This window comes from Notolepis coatsorum (assembly GCF_963971535.1).
Source record: "Notolepis coatsorum genome assembly, chromosome: 9".
Classification (NCBI taxonomy): domain Eukaryota; kingdom Metazoa; phylum Chordata; class Actinopteri; order Aulopiformes; family Paralepididae; genus Notolepis; species Notolepis coatsorum.
Window position 1 is genome coordinate 47991318 of NC_140173.1, and position 22747 is coordinate 48014064.

Below are 22747 nucleotides of genomic sequence, written 5' to 3' on the forward strand. Positions count from 1 at the left end.
AGCTGACCGGGAGAAGTGGAAACGCTCTGTGAAGGCCTTATGTGCCACTAGGCACGAAGTGGATAGGTAACAGGTAATCACCCAACCCACAAGAGTATGTGATTCAACACAAACTACCATTGATCTCATTCTGACCTCTGACAAGTCCAAGATCTCCAATAAAGGGGTGATAGCATGCAGGTTAAGTGATCATTATATGATATTCTGTACCCGCAAAAAGCTAAAACAAAAGGCTGGCTGTCACAAAACAGTCACATCTAGGGACCTCAAAACCTACTCTAGAGAGGCCTTTAACCAAGAACTGGAAAGCCTGGACTGGTCAGATGAGCTCAGTGGTACACTAGTTGAAGAAACATGGCTTGGATTCAAAACCAAATTCACAACAATATTTAACAACATGGCCCCCCTAAGAACCACCAGGGTTAAAAATCACGCTGAACAGACACAAAAAACGCTCTGAACTTCATAAAAGTCAGACAAAGCTTACCAAAAGCTCAAACAGTGAACTCCAAGCCCACGTGTTTGAACTCAAAATTCAAAGAAACAGACTAAGAAATGACGTAAACACCATGATCAAAACTGCAAAAAAAAATTCATCAATGACAAAACTGAGGAAAACAAAAACAAACCCTGCGAACTTTGGAAATTACTCAACAACCAACTAGGCTGCAGCAAAAAACTAAAAACCAGATTTACAAACATAAACATAAAGACAGAAAACACCCTCATCACAGACAAGCTGGATGTGGCCAAATACCTAAACATATTCTTTACAAACATAGCCACAACACTGGTTAATAAACTACCCTCCCACTCAGGGCATTTTGGGGTAGAACACATAGTAGCCTACTACAAAAACCTAGGGGTCCGCAAAGACGACTTCAAACTTGAAATGGTAACAACAGATGAGGTACTCAAAAAACTGAGCGCCCTCCAACCTAACAAGGCCACTGGCCATGACAACATCCCCTCCAAATTCCTTAGAGACTCATCAGCCGCAATCACCCCAGTCATTACACACATAATAAACCTCTCCATAAAACAGGGACACGTACCCAAAGACTTCAAAATTGCGAGAGTGACCCCCCTGCACAAAAAAGGCAGCAAATTAGACCCAGGCACCTACCGCCCTGTTTCTATTCTTACCTCCATCTCGAAAGTCATGGAAAAAAATCTAATCTACGAATTCCAATCTGGCTTCAGAACATCCCACTCCACTGACACATGCCTTCTCTATTTGAACGACCACATCAAACAAGAGGTGGACACGGGCAAATACTGCGGCATGGTCATGCTGGACCTACAAAAGGCCTTCGACACTGTCAATCACTCCATTCTGATTGACAAGCTAAAAGCAATTGGTTTTGATAGTCTATCAGTGAGCTGGATGCAATCTTAAAGAGCACCTACGGAGGGCGGCTAAGTGGCGCAGTGGGCAAGGCGCTCACCACTAACACAGGATATGCTGGGTTCGAGCCCAGCTCTCGGCGTTGCTTCCGGCTTGGCTGGTCGTTCATACTAATACAATTGGCAGTATTAGGGGGTGGGAAAGCCGGTGGGTGGGGATCGGACGTTGTGGACAGCGACTCCTACAGGTCGGTTGGTGCGCCTGTACAGCAGAATCAGGAAGTATCTGGGGCAGCGTGAGCCTCCCACGCGTTACTCCTCGCCACTGAGAGATCGCGCTGTGCAGGTGAAAAGATGCGATGGCTGCCTCCTCGTGTACCGGAGCATCACGTGATGCAAGGCTTCGTCCACATTGCAGCCGACCAGTGGGAGGCATGGTCTAACAACGTTCGAGACAGGGGAGGGTAGAATTGGATAATACGAAATTGGGATGGGAGAAAAATAGAAAATGGGGAGACAGTCTCCTCCCCACCGTATGTATATATTCTCTCCCCACCGTATGTATATTTTTTCTCCCACCCACCCACCCCCTCCTAATGTACAGTCTCCTCCCCACCGTATGTATATAATCTGTTAGGATCTATGGGTAACAGTACTGTATATTTGCATATCATATATGTCACAAATTTAACAGTACTATATACCTGTATGTCATGTACTGTATGTCCCTATGCCATAAATGTCATGATGTCATGTATGTTGCGTATGTCATAAATGTCACTATGAATTGAAAATGGGGGACTCTGATGTAAACAAGACAAACGTCTTTCTCTGGTCTGCATCCCCTTAACAATTGTGTGTATTGAGCCGTACTGTATTGTACCCATTCTGCAATCTGTTAAATAAAGTTTTCATTCATGGTCAATTTACCACTATTATGAAGAAGTCTTCAGGAAACTCTTCAAATACGGACTCTCCAAGGACGACAGAAACTACGGGCTTTCTGGGCCCAGCTGCTAGCTAGGGGTGGCCATGGACGTCAGCAATAAACACATGTTTTATAAGGTTTGGGGAGCATCCATTCACCGGACGTTTTCAGGGGCCAAGCCATTTCTCCGCTCGGGCCTGTTTCACGTTAGTACCATTAACCCTTTCACTGCCACTCTACCAAAGGGTTAACCCGTTCACTGTGACACTACATAATATGAACCCTTTCACTGCCACACGACAAAGGGTTAACCCTTACACTACCACACTACAGAAGGCTAACCCTTTCACTACCACACTACAGACAGTTTGTGTTAGTGAAAGGGTTGACCATTCTATGTTTTTATTTTTACTATCTTTTTCCCCCCTCCTCTTTTTCCGATTTTTCTCCCATCCCACTGTTAGTCGTTATGCCAATTCCCAACTCCCTTCCTGGTTGTTGCGCACCCCCCCTACTGTTGGTCCGGGAGGCCGGAGACTGTCACATGCTATCCTCCGACACATGCGCAGCCAGCCGGCAGCCAGCCTGGCAGCTCAGATTCTCACTGGGAGAGTGTAACGTGTGGAAGGTCACACTACCTCCCTCCAGATCCTTCCTTCGCTGAGCAGGGGCCCCGACCGAACTGTAGGAGTATTTTTCTGTTTACAACGCCCAGGACCCACCCATCAGCTTTCCCACCCTCTAATACTGCCAATTGTATTAGTACGGACGACCAGCCAAACTGAAAACAATGTGGAGAGCTGGGATCGAACACGCGAACCCAGCGTCTCCCGCATTGGTGGTGAGTGCCTTGCCCACTGCACCACCTGGCCGCCCGACCATTCTATGGTTGAATCTAGTCCAAGTTGAGCACCTGGTCCTTTGTACCTCAAGCCGGGCTGAAGGGCACTGGATATACTGCATCCATTCAGTTTAGCATTGTTCCCCTAAACTAGGCACTGGACCACTTTCCACACACCTACTCAGACTCTCAATCGTTCCATGATGATGATGTTCCATGACGCCTAATACGGCCTGTTTATGCCGTTACAAGGGGACCGGAGTAGGTGGTCGGTTGTATCCGTTTCCTGTGCAAAAGCGTTGGGAGTCCACTGGGAAACCTGCACCAGTAGTCTGATACCTCCTCTTTCACAACTTTAACTGGAAAATATTCACGTTGATATTATGTGAAGTCGTCTTAAATAGAACTGGTTCCCAAGGATTAACAAGCTTTGTACTAACATTTTACACACTTTAACCTTTTCACTACCACACTATAGGAACCCGTTAAGCCTTTGTAGTGTGGTAGTGAAAGGGTTAACCCTTTGTAGTGTGGTAGTGAACCCGTTGTAGCGTGGTAATGAGGGTTAACCTTCTGTAGTGTGGTAGTGAAACCGTTAGCCCTTTGTAGTGTGGTAGTGAGAGGGTTAACCTTCTGCAGTGTGGTAGTGAAACCGTTAGCCCTTTGTAGTGTGGTAGTGAGAGGGTTAACCTTCTGTAGTGTGGTAGTGAAACCGTTAGCCCTTTGTAGTGTGGTAGTGAGAGGGTTAACCTTCTGTAGTGTGGTAGTGAAACCGTTAAGCCTTTGTAGTGTGGTAGTGAGAGGGTTAACCTTCTGTAGTGTGGTAGTGAAAGGGTTAAATAGAGGATAGCCCAATGGGCAGACTACATTTTAGCAACCATATTGCACAGTACAAAGATTACAGTTACAAGTTACCACACAGCCCTGAGGTAAGAGTCTATATGCAGACGGCTCAGAGAGAGTGATGCACTTCTTTTAAACTACTAATGCCACGAGTATTACACAATATCTTTCTAGTGAATGTGAGTAAAAGTGGTGTAGTGGGAGTTGAGGAAGTAAGTATTACTGTTAAGGGGAAGCAGCACCTTGGAACTTCTACTTAAAACCTCCGCTCAAAGTACTTAAAGGCCCGATCCGTGATTTTAAACAAAAATCATATCAATGTGAGATATATTCATGTATATTCTATGAAAAGATCTGTAGATGGGAAATACGCTATTAGGATTTTTCTTAACCTATACTGTAAATTGGAATATAGATCTGTTTTACTCCAGTATTCACATATTATCAGTGTAAACGTAAACAACCCTTTTGCAGCCAAATATAACAAATATAATATAGTGTGTAGCCAGAATCAAGAAAGATAACACTTCAAATGATTTATATAGTTTATTAAATATTGCATAATACCGAAATCACAGCAGTATATAGTATCATCTTTATTTTAATATTGTCAATGTAACAGCACTGCAAATTGAAGCAAACAAACCGAACCTGTTACAGGTTGTGCGTCTCGGCAAACTAAAGAAGACATTCTTATGATCATTAATCATTTATTTGAAGCGTCGTGTCACACTTTTAGGTACTTGCACCGTAACCGACAAGGTCTTTAGTAAATGTCGTCCCGTCACAAAGAGTGTAGAACTATGAGAAGACAATGGTAATAATATTAAAGATGCCATGGATACATTTCAGTGATAATCAAAACAAAAAAATTAAATAAAATCAGGCACAATTTGCATCTGACATAAGGCATTATGATCCACACAAATGGCAGGGTAATGTTACTTCATATGCATCAAACGTCCCGTGTGCTCAATAACTCTTCACTCTGTGCTTTGCCAAAAAAGTCCTTCATGTAAATAACTCGGTAAAACCGATAGAGAGCTTCATTCACCTTTTCCATCACTTGCAATCTATTCTTTTATTTTACATATTTACAATCCTTATTGTGCCATGCTGTTCAATGGTTTGCATGTCCATTCAAAATGTTTCTGATATAATATATATTTTTATTAAAATGTTTTATTTTATTTCTTTTTTACATATTACGTGTACAGTACCCCATGTTCATACATTCATACACCCTGTGATGTTTTACGGATCATATCGACTTGTTGCGTTATGACATAACAAAATGTTTTTTGTGTGTGTGAAAGTCTACCATACAGTTTGTTTGAGACAGAGCACGCCTCTCTAGTAATTACTAATGGAGTCCCAATTTAGCACATCCATCATAAAATGGACTTACACCAAGATTAGAATTTTCTTTTGTTTACAAGCTAAGCCAGCAAAAAGAAAAAAAGAAACATGCTACCATGATGCAACAAAATACCTGATAATCAAACCAGTGATGTACACACAAACTAGGACGTTGTGCCATTGAGCACTGTACTGTAGTATTATTAGTGAGCAAGCAGTGACATTTGTATCCTCTTAAAATTAACATTCTTTACTTGCTGAGTGATGGAAAATTGTCAGTGCTGATCTTTACAGATTGAAATGTCCTTCCTGTTTCAATACACAGTCGACAGGGGAACGGTTAGTGCAACTGAAGTATAATATATACGGCATGAACTTCATTCCCCACTAAAACATGTTTTTTTTTCTGGCACATACAGCTTCAAACCATATTCCAGTCGGGTCATGGTTTATCATCACTGCACTACATAGCTAATACATTCGGGCGGAAGAAATGGAAGATATACAAAAAATAAAAAAACAAAACAGTCAGCACTTAGAGTAGAGGTACTGTACAAAACTCTCCCATTTCATATCACTTCTTTACTTTTTGTGTATTTATTAAAACTACAGAATTAGATCAAACTACTGATAGTTCTACTACAGGTAAAACAACTATGTTGTTTTCTTCAGCTACTGTATAGACAGATTCGTTGATCGCGTTTAGCACGTCGCTTGAGTACGGGATACACCCCGGCTCCCGCTGAAGGTCCCGTCGCCGAGGACGTAACGGTGGACGACAACGGCGATGAGGAATTCGATTAAAAAACAAAGGAGACAAAGCTGCACGACAACGGGTACCACATTTCAATCTGTGTTTACAGGATCTACGCTGACATATGGTGCGTGTTATGGGGGATCTGATGATGCTTTGAGATGGGTCCTCATGATGCTTTGATACTTGAATTCAAAGTGCTCTTCCTCAGGGGGGGGGGCACATATCCTACCGTTGACCTACAGTGACCCTTGTTTTTCTTAAGTTACGAAAGGTATCAACACTGGAGGCCCTCGGCTGAGATACCGTTTCATGCTCTGAATCAATCCGATTGATCTACAGTGATTCTATACCGCATGCTGCGCTGATCTGATGCCGACTTAAATACTGTATACAATCATTCCTATAACTGTATGAGCTAAACTTGTACACGTTACATTACTGTATGAAAAATATGTCGCCATCTCTGAAAGGCCTCTCTGAAAGGATTCTGTACACATTTACATCGCTTGGAAACACACAACGTCGACAGTAAGCGCGTGGTTAAAATCGGTATGATTATACGCTAGGGACTAGTGGGTCTAGCTTTCATTAAAAAATATGCTATTGTTTCATGTCACGATTGATTAATCTACAGTTGTTAGCCTCCCAGAATGCCTACGCAGGAAGTCAAGTGCTACTGCGCCTACCCTGCGGCCTCACCGGAGCCAGTGTCATATTGGCAGCCGTCTGTCGCCAGCTACCTCCCAGGCATCAGCCAGGATCACACAGCTTAGATTACCTCTCAGTTTAAGGGGGGGAATCTGATATATGGCGCAACACATCATTATTTTCCCGAGTTGTGATGTTGCGATGAGAGGGATACAAGTGCACACACACGATATCCCTCGCAGGCGTTCACATTAATCAGAAATGCAAATCGGTGATGAGAGAGTCTCGAGGTTAGGTGTTCATAATATGAACCGCGAAAAGGCTAAGCTAACGGAATACACGTCTGAACGTTTCGGGGGTTTTGTCTCTGTCAGGATTCCTGTACAAACCCAGGATAGAAAAGGAGGTAACACTTAAGTGGCATCGGGAAGCATCTGGACTCTTTGTCTTAAGTTATCTTAATTAACCCTTAAGTCCAAGTTAGCTATGAATGCTCCGGTGTTTTTAAAACACACAGAGCCAATACTGACTACGTTATTCACAAACCATACTGAGGTTTATAGCGGTTTATATGAGGCTTATCCTGGAAGAGCGGAAAACAGGGCATTTAAAAAATTATTTAAAGCCCACATAAATATGTCTCAATAAATTCTGGAAGCCGTTAATAGGTCAAGACGTTTGGTGAAATTCAAACCAAGGAACACGGTCTATTGGTCACTGTCCAAGAATGTGCCATCACACGTGGCCTCGTACTTGGATGGCATGTGATGTCAAAACACTGCAAGGTACTGGATTTACGTAGAAAAGAGTTGCTCGATGTCTGTTTCAGGCATCAAACGTATACTTCGAGTGAGGATACAAAGCTGATAATGACGAGAAAACCACTTCTGGTCCTGAGAGGTAGCTGACGACAAACCGCTCCAATTCCACATCACCTTGATACACTTTTGAGAATGTTTAGATCCACTCTTTTAGCCTTCATACCCTGCTTTGCTGATGACCCCCCCTATGTTGCTAACTACGCAAACACCTGTATACAGTTAATGACAATTACAGAAAGAGGCTACGTTATGTACAGTAATAGTGATTGACCTTTAGAGAGCAGTTTGGACTATACGTAGACTTTGAGAAATTGATGAACTCCACCTAGTCGTGTGTGTGTGTAAAAATGTGGTCAAGCTTATATACCAGACTACGGTTTGGGCAGTGAGTCAACAGCTGTCTCTGTCTTCGCCTCACACACACGCGCGCGCGCTCGCACACATATTAACATACCTCACACCAAACTAATCACTTACCCAGACAAATTAATTCACCTGGCTAAATGACTATTCTAACCAACAGTCATGCGCAATAGTAAATGATTTCCCAAGCTCGACAGGCAAACACATGTTAGAACCGGATTACAAATTCTCTACAGTTTACAATTTCACCTCCTTCACATAATTTCCTGGGAAGGTGCCGAACTGTTTTGTCCTCTTTGAGGTACCTGTGAATGAGAGGAGGTAGAAATGAGTATGTTTAAGGAACGAGACACTGCAATCAAACAAGTACTTTATCACAATGTAATAGAATATATATATATATATATATATATTTTTAAATGTACATTCAGCTCAATGTAATTTAACACGCCATGTTTCATACAAAAATAAACAAGATTTCTGAAGTATGTTTACAACCCTAAATATGCACACCGCCCACGTGCCCGGTCTCAGGTGTCCATCTGAGGAAACCCTATACACAGGATATTGTCTATTTTATTGCACGGCTCTTATTCTGTCTATTTTTATACACATTCTATGTCTGCACTTCATGCATTGCTTTTGTTTTGCACGATTCCCAATACAAGTGGGGCCTCGGACCCTGGAGGTGGGACCTGTGCAGGAAGCCCTCTTCAAGTTGGACATTTGAACACAGAAATCTAAATCTTTCTTATAGATTTTAATGCCAGAAATCTATTACCATCTTTTTCAACTTTATTCTTTATTATTTTTCATAGATTTGAATGACAGAAATATATTACAAATGGTCATTTGCTCATTTTATGCAAATGACCTATGTCTATTCTGTGTCTACATCACTACTGTGAAGCACTTTGGGCTGCAATTCTTGTATGAAAGGTGCTATACAAATAACGTTTTATTATTATTATTATTATTATTATTATTATTATTATTATTACTATTACTATTATTATTATTATTATTATTATTATTATTATTATTATTATTATTATTATTATTATTATTATTATTATTATAATTATAATTATTATTATTATTATTATAATAATAATAATTATTATTATTATTATTATTATTACTACTATATCGCACCGCAATGTAATATAATATGTTAATTGTTTTTATTAATGTACATTCAGCTCAATGTAATCCAACACGCCATGTTTCATACAAAAATAAACACGATTTCCGAAGTCTGTTTACAGCCCTATCTGGAGGAGAATATGCACACTGCCCACGTGGCAGGAAACCCTACACAGCAGCGGTGGATGTGGATGGACCCGACACTGTGACTCTATCCCTGAGGAGTCTCTGCTGAGGCCCACGGTACATACCAACAAACCAGCCGTCGTCACACTTCTCCATGACGCTCACTAGATCTCCCTCCTGCAGTTCCAGCTCATCCTCGTTCTGTGGCACGTAACTGTACAACGCCTGGAAACTGCACGGAGACATATGTAGAGATATGAACACCAGAAAGGGACATAAGACGTTAGCTTTACAACTCTCTGAGACACCGGAGAGAGACGTGGACACTTATGGGACATGGGGTAAACAACCTCACAACCCTTAAAGGAAGAGATAGTCGTGAACCCTAAGCCTTGTGTCCTACTCCTAACTTACCGATGTTGACGTTAGGTCAGTAGAGTCCTTTCTCGGCATGATCCATGCCGTTCCTCATACTAGCTCCGGGTGGTTAGCCGCGAGCGAATGCAAAGTCAATGGGGTCAAGCTCCCGTCCGTACAAGCCGACTGAAGCTAACGGAAATCTAGTTTGTGTTGCACTGTGGAGTCAATTTCAGTTGGCTTCAGTCAACAGACCGGAGCTTGACCCCGTTGACTGCATTAGCTCGCGGCTAACCACCCGGAGCTAGTATGAGGAACGGCATGGATATATATAACTAGATGGTGCAAGGCGGAGTCTCCAGCGTAGTTCACCGGCGGCCATCTTGCCACAGGCAGCACGCCCACTCATAACATGAATGTCTATGGTGCATGTACTATTGAAATAACCATAGCTTGCTCGATTTTCAACCGATTTACAAACGGTTTGGTTTATTATAAACGTGGCTATGATTCAGCTTGCTTGGACATGTTGAAATTATTTTCATATGAAAGTCCATTATAAGTATGCATGCAGTATGATAACTACATATCTGACGTTTATAACAAACCAAACCGTTTGAAAATCGGTTGAAAACCGAGAAAGCTATGGTTATTTCAATAGTACATGCACCATAGACATTCATGTTATGAGTGGGCGTGCTGCCTGTGGCAAGATGGCCGCCATGTGGCAACGTCGGTCTCCATTGGCCAGCAGCAGTCTATGTGTGAAACAGCATGGATTGTGATGAGATTCTACCGATATATATATAACATCATTGGCGAGGAGAAAATGGGACTAGGGTTCCAAAAATCAGAACTAGTCCCTTTACTAGGCTTCTGAGAAAACCTACAGGAGAGGAGGGAATCACAGCAACACTGCCTTCCTGCAACATCTTTAGTCTTTAATTGCTGATGTTTCACTCAGGGATCTTCATCAGGGCAACCTGTCTCTGAACGTCTGATTGTTTTCTGTCTAGGAAGATGCCACTGATGCAGCGATGTCCTCCTCGCCTGCTAAGTGTTTTTGACTTTTTTCACTGAAATTGAGCAAGACACTTAAACCCCTATCTGCTCCCGATGAGCAGGTTGGCACCTTGCACGGTCGCCTCTGCCATCGGTGTGTGAATGTGTGAGTGAATGGGTAAAATGTGAGGAACTAATTGTAAAGCGCTTTGGATGAAATTGATTGATTGATTGATTGAAAATGTTATTAACAGATTGCAGAATGGGTAGAGTACAGTACGGCTCAATACACACAATTGTTAAGGTGATGCAGACCAGAGAAAGACTTTTGTCTTGTTTACATCAGGGTCCCCCATTTTCAATTCATAACACATTTTCAATTCATAACAGCATTTTCAATTCATAACACCATTTTCAATTCATAAGCTGCTATATAAATACACCATTTACCATTTAAAGATACAATGACTGCTACATAAAAAATTACAAATGAAGGGCACTGAATTCACCCGTACATTTACATTTCAACTGTAGTACTAGATATTCATAATTTCAGTGTTTTCCACTTATATTACACAATACATAGAGTTGAAGAGGGATTTCATGTAAGGGCTGTTTCACATTTCTGTGTATTGCAGACAATAAATGACCTCGTTCAACTTTTTACGACGCAATACAGATATGCAACTAGTACAATTCTTCCTGCATTGTCAGTGAAATTGTAAAATGTTATGACCTTCAGTTTAGGGTCTGGGGACTTGAGGCCTTTGAACATATAAACAGATGGTACACAGGAAAGCCAATTGACCTATCTCAAGCCCCACCCTCTTTTGTTGATCCTCCAATCACAACTGTTGCTTCCCTCGGACAAACATATTTTCTTTCATCTTGCCATATCAACATGCATTCGATATATATTGTTGGCTATGCAAGGAGGTTCTAGCACTTTTTATACAGCTGCTAATCCTGGTCAAATTCTGCAATCTTTTTGACCGTAGGATAACTGAGCTCTGAGCCCTGGTTTAAAGTAACCGTTTAAAGTAGTGGTTTAAAGGTGTTTAAAAGTGTTTTTTTCTTGTGTTTTTGTTGATATATAAGTGTTAAATAACTTGACATTCAGACAGCCATCACTGATATAAATATAGAGTGATATAAAGTCAGTAACATGGGTCTCCCAGTCCCTCCTGCTCTGCAGTAAACAGAAAATAAATCTTCTATCCTTTCCAACTTAAGGAGAGAGAACCCTCGATATGTTTACTTATTTCAAGAAATCTTGCCAAGCCAGATTTGCTGGCAGATTATTCTACTTGTTTCAAGCACAATATAATATATTTTCTGTTTACTGCAGAGTGGAGGGACTGGGAGACTCACGTTACTGACAAAATACTCTATATCAGTGATGGCTGTCGGAATGTAGAGCTATTATTTTAACATGTAGACCACTTATTTTAACAAAAGAAAAGACCACTTACAGCACATTTAACTAACACTTAAAACTTCACACTAACCTGAGTGATCTGGGTCCCTGATTGAATCATTGATCTAGAGATTTCAGTCACATTCTGTGTTAGTGCCGGCTATAAGTGGCTGAGCCGGGGTCCTACAGTTAAGACACAATTGATCAGATCTGGGTCCCTGATTGAATCATTGATCTAGAGATTTCAGTCACATTCTGTCACAAGCCACATGTCGATCCCTGGATTTGACTTTGAGCGTCACTAGTACACAGGAGAATCGGGATCAATTCACTTCATTTCAATCGAGTCAGGGGAGGGGGATTTTCCACAAAATTGTGAGAAGCCTTCAGCATGAAAAGGCCACGCTCCGCTGCCCACACCGAATAATCAAGAGCGAATAAGGGACCGCACTGCACTGCAAGGGTCGGAGGAGGACAGCGAAGGTAAATACGAACATTTTAAAAAGTCATATCAAAACAATATAAAACAATGAAACAAAAAGACAAAAGCAATAGAAACTCCACTTCCTACAGCGTTCCCTCTATCATTACCAAGTAAACACAAGTATCTGTTTATATTCCCAGTTGATTAAACGGAAAGTGAATTGACCCCCGATTGTGGGACAACAATACAGGTTATCTCCGGAACCCCCCCCTCCGAGCGGACCGTCGTACTCACATTCCACAGCTGAGTCGGCTGGGCTCCGGACTGCTGCTATGAGACAGGGGTTGCTGGGAAATGATGAGAGATTGTTTACTGGGGTGGGGGGGCAGTCTGTGGACAGAGTCATGGTGGCGCGGCAGAGTGCTGCAGTACCGCACCGAGGTCTCGGCTATATTCATGATCTCGTTACATACTGCCTCCTGGTAGTGTGGCCGTCACAGAGAGAGAACGGGGAGTCCCACAGGGCAGGGCAGGCCAGACAGAGTCGGGGAGGCGGGGGGGGGCAGTTAGCGGGGGTGGTGAAGGGGGTGGGTGGGTGGGGGGCACAGGAAGGAGGTCCGGTAAGTAGCAAGGCAGAAAGGGAAGTGATCCGTTAAGACACCGGGACACCAGGAGAGATGACGGTGGAGGCCAGGAGGGTGAGCATGGAGGAGCACGACGTCAGAGTGAGTGCATGTGGAGTGGACAGGAAACGTGACATGTTAGTTCAGGTCTCACAGGATAGTGTTGACCCGTCTCAAGCCCCGCCCCCCCTCTTTCCTCGATCCTCCCCGATCGCCAACCGTCGCGACTCGGAGGATCGAGGAAAGAGGGGGGGGCGGGGTTTGAGACGGGTCAATTCAGCAAGGCATGCGGCATCAGCAAGCAAGGCCAAGATGACATAGATAATGTGTTTATAAAAAAAAAGAGTAATAATCTGACACGAAGACCACAAGACTTGGGATGATGTTACGTCAAATGGATATTTGGAGGTGATGGGTTAAAGCGTTTCAAATAGAGATCAGGAAGCTACATCTAACCACATATATAGCTCCACAGTGTTTCCCCCACACATACATTTAATTGTGGTGGCCCACTACAATATCAAGCCCACCACACATTGATTTGCCAAAATAGCATTTAAACAGCACTTTTGTAGGATGTACAGTACCAGGGCCATCCCCCCCAGTGAATCAGAATTGCATTTGAAAGATAGATGTATCTTTATACATTCATCTGTGTTTATCTTTCCCACCCCAGCTGGTTTCCAAATACAAAATGATGTCTCGAACTCGAGGGAAACACTGTTCCAACCGTAAGCCTACAACCACAAGAAAACGCCCGCCTTACCGTGAACGAGTCGCTGTTGTTGTTGTCATGGATGTCGAACAGCGTGACGGGGCTTCTGGAGGTGCGCCCGTGGTAGTCGCTCTCGTTCTTCACCAGCTGGGAGGGAGAGAGGGAAACAAAAATCAATCAATCAATCCCAGCATTATTGTTCTGGTGTGTGGGCTTCTGTTTAGAAACGGTCACTTGACATGTTACACAAAAGTGGCACAAAACAAGGCGGCTAGACTTGTTCTTGGCTGCTCGTATAGGTCTAATGTTGTTGTTATGCACACACGACTTAAATGGCTGACTGTTGAGAAAAGATTGACTGCCAATTTACTTGTACTTTTTCAGAAAGTAATTTTGACACACAATCCCATATTTATCTTCCACAAAATAATTTACAGATCGGATGTTCACGTGCATTTCACCAGAGGGGCAAGTAGACTCTTTTTAGACTCTTTTTGTATCATAAACAGTACTGTATATTTGTAGATCTGGTATGTCACAAATGTCTAGATCTAGATGCAACAGTACTGTCTACCTGTATATCATGTATGTCATGTATGTTATGATGAATTGAAAATGGGGGACCCTGATGGAAACAAGACGAAAGTCTTTCTCTGGTCTGCATCCCCTTAACAATTGTGTGTATTGAGCCGTACTGTATTGTACCCATTCTGCAATCTGTTAATAAAATGTTCAATCAATCAATCAATCAATCAATCAATCAATCAATCAATCAATCAGAGGGTTGATTAGTCTACCCTGTGAAGAATCCAAAAGCATGAAAAGAATTGTAATATATACAGTAGGGCTATCTGGGCACGGAACTGTCTTCCATTAAGTGGCATTAACGAAATACAAGGTATAGCGAGCTTTAAAAATAAGTTGAGATCTCACTTACAAGAGAGTCAATGAATATGAAAGTGATAATGTAGAGCCATGTGAAATTTTTTCTACCTTGATGTGTTCTGTTATCGTTTGATTGTGTGTTTCTTTGGTCTGTGTGCTGCACTATATTAAAATTTTGACCCCAGGAAGACTGGCTGGCGTCTTTGCGTTAGCTAATGGGGATCCTCGTCAATAAACAACTCCAGCATTTCAAAATAAAAGCCTACGTCCAGCAGAATACTGTACATTTTGGCCACTGTTCTGCGGTAGTCACGTTGAATTTCTCTATGGCTCGGGTTTCGAGAATACAGCAGGGGCGTATATACGGAAGCTAACAACTGAAATCCTCGCCGTTAAATTGTAAACATAACATACATATCATCGGATGATCTGGTGGCCATGCGGATTCTAATGTCAACCTGTATCCTCAAACGGTAAATCATCCTGCCGAATATAGTCTCCAGCACGACCTGAGAGCATGCGACACATGCTGAAACATTCAAAGCTGAAGGATATGATCTTTCAAGTCATGAAACTTAATCTACCGTCGTTCCCCTTTAAACCATTTCATAGGGAGGCCAAAACATTTGTGCATTAGTATTGCATACACAACAACATGCAGACGCGCAGGCACTGCAATATCCGGTTAGCGTCTGGTGAAGAGAGATAACCGACCGAAGTTACAAATGTCAAGATATTCCTACGGAGCTGCCATGTGAGGGAAGGTCAACTTCAGAACAAGAAACCAAAGAGTTAGTCACGTCTTTTACTCAACAAGTCTGTTGCACAAATACTTCAACCAATTGTTAAGCCCTGCCCTCTTTTCTTGATCCTCCAATCGCAACTGTCGCTTCGAGGGGAAGCGATGATCCCGATTGGAGGATCGAGAAAAGAAGGCGGGGCTTTAGGTAGGCCAACATAAGGGAACTATATGAGTCCACGTCCGGCGAAGTGCGCCTGTGATGCAACACTGCACACCACGCCATGCGGGAGATACCTCTGCAGGGCTATTTCGCCAGCTGCCCGGGACGTCGCGGCCTCCTTCCGCCTCCGCCAGCCACCCCTCCAGCACCGGCCCGCCACTGGGGCTAATGCTGCGGGACAGGCCGGGGGAGGGAGGCGAGAGCAGGAAGTCCCCTCCCTGGGGCGGGGTGAAGGTGAGGAAGGGGGTGGCGGAGCTGGGCCGCGGCGGGTAGGGCGGAGGCAGGGGCGAGGCGGAGGGGGAGGCCCCGGGGGAGACGTAGTAGGCGGGGAAGCCGGTGATGATGGGACTGGCGGAGAGGGAAGGGGGCAGGTACTCGCCCCAGCAGTAGAAGCCCGAGGGCAGCGGGGGCAGGGGCGGGGTGGGCGCGGCCGGGGGGCTCCCGCCACCTCCCACGGTCAGCGAGATCCACTCGTTGGAGATGGCGTGCACCTCGGGCGACACGGAGCGCCGCGGGGAGCGGGGGAGGGGCAGGGGGGACGTGGTCAGCCGATTACGGAACAGCTTTTGTTTTACCGAACAACCGGGGAGAGAGAGAGAGAGAGAGAGGGAGGGATGGAGAGAAAGAGAGAGAAAGAGAGAGAGGGGAGAGGGAGAGAGAGAGAGAGAGAGAGAGAGAGAGAAGGAGAGGGAGAGAGAGAGAGGGAGAGTGAGAGAGAGAGAGAGAGAAGGAGAGAGAGAGCAACAACCATGGGAGGGGGATGAGGGAAAGGACAGAAAAGTAACAGAAGGATGAAACAGAGATATAAAGGCAGAAAAAATGAAAGTGAAAATTGTAAAATAATTGTGCTTTAAAGTAAAACGTAAAACGTGGAAAAAGGTGATAATGTGTTGTTTTTGTGTGCGGCCCGGCACGGGGGGGGGGGGGGGCGTGTCCTCACCTGAGGGGAAGCGTTGGTGCTGCGCTGAGGTGATTGGCTGATGGGAGGGTCGGGGTATTCCACTCCGTTCTTGACGCGAGGTCGCTTGTGCACTTCTACGTAGGTGACGGGGAAGATGCCTTGACGATTGGTGCCCGAGATCTTACCCTCGTACCAGTTCTCATCCACTCTGCGGATGAGCGTGATCCTCTCTCCCTACAGAATGACAATTATAATTACAATTATAGAGTAGATGATAGAATGTATGATATGACTCTGCTTTGCAGATCTATCTACAGTTAACCATTTCGAAGCCTTCAGATGAAGAACCATGTAATTTAATAGGAGTATTGTATTCACAACAACATGCAGACTTCTTTTCGCAGTACTGTACTTGTGCTGTGGAATGACAATACATGATAAATCTAATCTAAGTCAGTAAAGCCAGTCCAAGTAGTGTGGAGTGTCCATTTGCAGTGTGAATACGATGCATCGCCTGAACGTACGCAGTCGTTTCTGTGTCAGTCTACACAACCATCCTAATTATAATCTTTAGATCTAAGGTTTGAAACTGAATGGTTATGCAATGATTCAGTATATAACATCTCAGGGCCTACTGTGTACCTTTCTTTTTTTAATCTATTTTTTCTCCCCCCTTTTTTCCGTATTTTTCTCCCATCCCAATTTAGTCGTTATGCCAATTCCCTTCCTGGTCGTTGCGCGCATTTCCCCCCCACTTGCTGGCCTAGGGAGGGTTGAAGACTATCACATGTCTCCTCCGATACATGTGGAGTCAGCCAGCCGCTTCTATTCTCCTGACAGCAAGGACTCTCACTGGGGGAGTGTAACGCGTGGGAGGATCACACTACCTCCCCCAGATCCTTTCCCCTGCTGAACAGGCGCCCCGACCGACCAGTAGGAGTCGCTGTTTACAACGACCAGGATACATACCCCACCGGCTTCCCACCCGCTAACACTGCCAATTGTGTTAGTAGGGACGACTGACCAAGCCGGAGGTACCGTTGACAGCTGGATTCGAACCCAGAGTCTCTGTCCGCTGCGCTACCCAGCCGCCCCTACTGTGTACCTTTCTGAAGGACATGTCCACTATAACATCTCAGGGCCTACTGTGTACCTTTCTGAAGGACATGTCCACTATAACATCTCAGGGCCTACTGTGTACCTTTCTGAAGGACATGTCCACTATAACATCTCAGGGCCTACTGTGTACCTTTCTGAAGGACATCTCCACCACTGTGTCCCCATTGAAGTTAAAGCGGGCGATGGCTTCTCCGTATTCCAGCACCTGCACTGGGGCACTTTTCTTTGGCTGGGCTTTCTCTGTGGGCGGAAGAAGCTGGAAAAGCACATAAACAACACCAGAACAAAATTAGAAGGGGAAAAAAAACAACTCCTTTGGCGAAGGATATCTGACTAAATTGGTGCCCTCGTAGTTTAAACAGTATACTGATGCCCCTTTCAAACAAAATCACACTTGCAGGGGCACATATTCCAATCAACATGAATGAGATGATACAATTCATCTAAAAACGTACCTCTTCGCCGTAGCCTTTTAATACACTCTGCCACTTTGACTCATTACATCCACACTATGATTATTGTACTGTAAATGAGAGCTATTTTATTGCACTGCTTTTATTCCGTCTAGATTTTATACATTGCTTTATGCAACCTTCTGATTACCAGACGACTGCTCTACCTCCTGAGACACTGTCTAACCTTCTGATTACCAGACGACCGCTATACCTCCTGAGACACTGTCTAACCTTCTGATTACCAGACGACCGCTATACCTCCTGAGACACTGTCTAACCTTCTGATTACCAGACGACCGCTATACCTCTTGAGACACTGTCTAACCTTCTGATTACCAGACGACTGCTCTACCTCCTGACACTGTCTAACCTTCTGATTACCAGACGACTGCTCTACCTCCTGACACTGTCTAACCTTCTGATTACCAGACGACTGCTCTACCTCCTGACAGTCTAACCTTCTGATTACCAGACGACCGCTCTACCTCCTGACAGTCTAACCTTCTGATTACCAGACGACTGCTCTACCTCCTGACACTGTCTAACCTTCTGATTACCAGACGACCGCTCTACCTCCTGAGACACTGTCTATAGAATCATACCTCAACGTAACTTTGTCTATAGAATCATACCTCAACATAACTTTGTCTATAGGATCATACCTCAACGTAACTTTGTCTATAGAATCATACCTCAACGTAACTTTGTCTATAGAATCATACCTCAACGTAACTTTGTCTATAGAATCATACCTCAACGTAACTTTGTCTATAGAAACCAATAGCGTGAGGCGAGGAACACAGAGAGATGCTGACGTACCTCAACGTAACTTCGAGGGAAAATGCCGACCCTTCCGTGATGCTCCCCTTCATACCAGTTCTGGTCCACCTGTCGGATGATGTTACAACGATGTCTCCCTTTTGAACGGTAACTCCCTGACAGAGAGGGGGCAAAACAAAGCAAAGCAAAGGTGTTAAAGAATTGACACGGGCCATCTTGCAATAGAACTTTATAAGGGTTCTTTCGGGTTAGTGACAATACTTTTTGGATTGAAGGTCAAGGTTTGTGTAAAGGTCAAGTCCTTTTATTGTAATTTATAGTAATTTCATGAACTTATAACCTAAAATCCTTGTTTGTATTTTTGGAGATACTATATGTGGTTCTTCCCCAGGCCATCAGAACACTGAACACTGAACTCTCCACTCACAAGTACACACACACACACACACACACTCACACACACACACACACACACACACCACACACACACAACACACACACACACACACACACACACACACACACACACACACACACAACACACACACACACACACACACACACACACACACACACACACTCACACACACACACACACACACACACACACACACACACACACACACACACACACACACACACATGCCAACCGCTAAAAACAATCACTTTAAACAAATGTCACTTTAAAAATAGAAAGTCACTTTAAAGGAAGGAGGTACTGTATAGTATAGTTTAGATACATTAAGAGATAAAATTGTAAATTGTATATTGTATAGTAGTGTATATAGGAACCAGTTTCTCAGGAACTTAGCATGTATTTTTTTTTACCACGCATATCTTGTGTCTTACCTATTTAATTTTTTTCTATGCCTATTTGTATTATTTGTATTTGCACAATCAATGTGGGCATGACCACCCACATTTCACTGTATGCCCTGGTATATATGTGACAAATAAACCTCTTGAGTCTTCTTGATTCTAGAACTGAAGGAGTTTCTGTCTGTCTGTACATCTGTCCCTTGCTATTCTCTCTCGATCGACTTCACGCTTGCTGAGGTGCAGCTCTGAACCCCTCGACCGCCAAGCTCTTGAGATCTATTTATTAATAATATTACATATTTATTAGTTAGTTTTGTATAATAGTGACTAGTGATTGGCATTCGTCGCCATGGGTAACAAACAGGAAGTTGGTCGGATGAGCGGTTTTTCGAGAAAGCTGCAAGCAGCACACTGGGGGCCAAGCGCATGGGTTTGGAATGGGCCCTGTGTAAACGGGTGGCCACTAGGTGCTAGCAGGCACTTAGCGCTCGACACCCGTCCTCCGACAGCCTCGAACCCTCCGCTCACCAGCACCACGTGGCCACGTGGCGTTAAAAACATTTATTATTATTTATTCAAAGCGACTTCTGTACAAGTTCTGTACAACAAGTCAGCAGGAGGGGTACAACTCTGGCAGCTAAGGATATGTAACATTGTACATCAAACAGTGTTGAACTTGAGTGCTGCAGTCTTGAGTGCATAGTCGTCCATAGTAGCCTTTGTCGACGGTGGTGGGAAGTTCTGATCCATTCTGCCACCAATTCAGTTGGAGTATTTAACTCAGGAGTGAGTTTACACCAAGGGGGGTATTTAACTCAGGAGTGAGTTTACACCAAGGGGGGTATTTAACTCAGGAGTGAGTTTACACCAAGGGGGGGTATTTAACTCAGGAGTGAGTTACACCAAGGGGGGGTATTTAACTCAGGAGTGAGTTTACACCAAGGGGGGGTATTTAACTAGGAGTGAGTTTACACCAAGGGGGGGGTATTTTAACTCAGGAGTGAGTTTACACCAAGGGGGGGGTATTTAACTCAGGAGTGAGTTTACACCAAGGGGGGGGTATTTAAACTCAGGAGTGAGTTTACACCAAGGGGGGGGGGGGGGGGGGTATTTTACTTAGGAGTGAGTTTACACCAAGGGGGGGGTATTTTACTTAGGAGTGAGTTTACACCAAGGGGGGTATTTTAACTCAGGAGTGAGTTTACACCAAGGGGGGTATTTACTTAGGAGTGAGTTTACACCAAGGGGGGGGGGGGGTATTTACTTAGGAGTGAGTTTACACCAAGTATTTAACTCAGGAGTGAGTTTACACCAAGGGGGGTATTTAAAGGGGGAACTATCTTATAAATGGCCTTTTCCAGTGTTTAGCATTATTTTCTAGCTATGTGGACTTATATTAATAGGATCTATATCTCTAATTCTCAATTTGGCGCATTCTTCCAATTCTCATCTCACAATATTGTCCCTCACTCAAGTTGAGTCATCTGAAATTTAGCGTATCTGTGACGTCAGAGGTTTCTCATCTGCATAATAATGCCCGCCCCATCTATGCTTGTAGCCAACTAGCCAGCCACTTGTATTACTCATTAAGAGAGACCGCTTGGCCCCTGCGTGTCAATGTCCCTCTCTCTCTCTCTCTCTCTCTCTCTCTCTCTCTCTCATCTCTCTCTCTCTCTCTCTCTCTCTCTCTCTCTCTCTCTCTCTCTCTCTCTCTCTCTCTCTCTCTCTCTCTCTCTCTCTCTCTCTCTCTCTCTCTGTCACGTCACTCAAATGGGCGGAGCCCAGCCTCAAAACGCTTAACATTTTGAGGTAGAAAAATGCTGTTTTTGAGTACTTTATTAAAAATACAAAACAATGATTTATTTAAATTTTTTAGAAACCTTACAGATGTGTTCCATAAACTCACAGGAATTGTGTAAAATTGCCCAAATAGTGAAGAAATTGTAAAATAGTTCCCCTTTATACTCAGGAGTGAGTTCACACCAAGGGGGGCTACCATTGCTAAGGTTTCAACCTCGTTATACAACTGCACTAGTGTTTACAAATGTGCAAGGTTATCTGCCCCTCTATGGCACAATGTTTCATGCATGTTGTGGCAAACACTCCCGGTATGTTTCCGATGACTTTCACCTACTTTAGAGTCTCTGCTCTGAAGTCGAAGCGCGCCAAGGCCGGGGTTCTCTGTGGGAAACCACAAAGCAGAGGCTGTTAGGAAACACGCAAAGGAGGACCATTTCTACGTCATTGACTCTCAAGAACATCTGTTCCCCCTCAAACCTCACCTGCCATGACGTGTCAGACGTGTTTACAGGACGTAAACAGTATTATACCCTGTTGATCCAGAAGATAAATACTACCTTCATATGTTTACCTTCCCCAAATTCACTTGTACTCATATGATATGAGTCATATCTCATATCGGCAACTTACTCAAGAGAAATCCAGCGAGAAACCGCCATTGTTGTTATTGATAATAACGGCTGCATGTTGAGTTGAGTTTTGGGGCGACTGCGATTTGTTGTGTAAACAATGAGCAGACAAATCCCTCACTCGTGCTCGGTGGTAGTACATTATTCCCCTGATTCTATTCAGCAAGTTATTACTCGAGCTCCCGGTGTGGTATATTATAATTATTGTGCTCTTCTGTTGCTCATCTGCCTGCGAGTTGTGCCCTTTCAGTGTCCCTGAGCCACCGAGAATATTCCAGCAATGACAGGAATGACAGGCTTGTGACTGACGTTGCGTCCGCTGCCGCATGCTCGGCTGCCGTGCGCTGAACTCAGGGCTGGCAGGGAGAGCAGGCAGAACACTGTAAACAAGAGCGCCGCTTTTATCCAAACACATAACGGAGCTTTGCGGTCGGATTATTAATTAATTGATTCTCTCAATTGTGTGAGAGAGCCTTAATAACTCGGAAACATGGAAGCGTTCCGTCATTAACCCTTTCACTGCCACACTACCAAAGGGTTAACCCTTTCACTGTGACAATACAGAAGGTTAACCCTTTCACTGACACACGACAAATGTAGTAAAAGGGTTAACCTTCTGTAGTGTGGTAGTGAAAGGGTTAACTCAAATGCGGCGTTTCACTGCTCCGACCTCGTGGAGT

The 22747-nt window shown here is 43.9% G+C and overlaps 1 protein-coding gene across 1 annotated transcript in view; it reads right to left on the reverse strand.

Moving 5' to 3' along the window:
- Positions 1-4501: 4501 nt before the first annotated feature.
- Positions 4502-22747, reverse strand: part of LOC311234615 (sorbin and SH3 domain-containing protein 1-like) — a 96618-nt gene continuing 78372 nt past the window's right edge. The window contains 11 exon segments of the mRNA XM_084321862.1: positions 4502-8212; positions 9305-9411; positions 12674-12858; positions 13769-13864; positions 15639-16127; positions 16505-16699; positions 17715-17840; positions 18859-18939; positions 18942-18959; positions 18965-18974; positions 21773-21819. Coding sequence (XP_084177988.1) covers positions 8145-8212; positions 9305-9411; positions 12674-12858; positions 13769-13864; positions 15639-16127; positions 16505-16699; positions 17715-17840; positions 18859-18939; positions 18942-18959; positions 18965-18974; positions 21773-21819 — 1422 coding nt within the window. The 3' untranslated portion in view covers positions 4502-8144.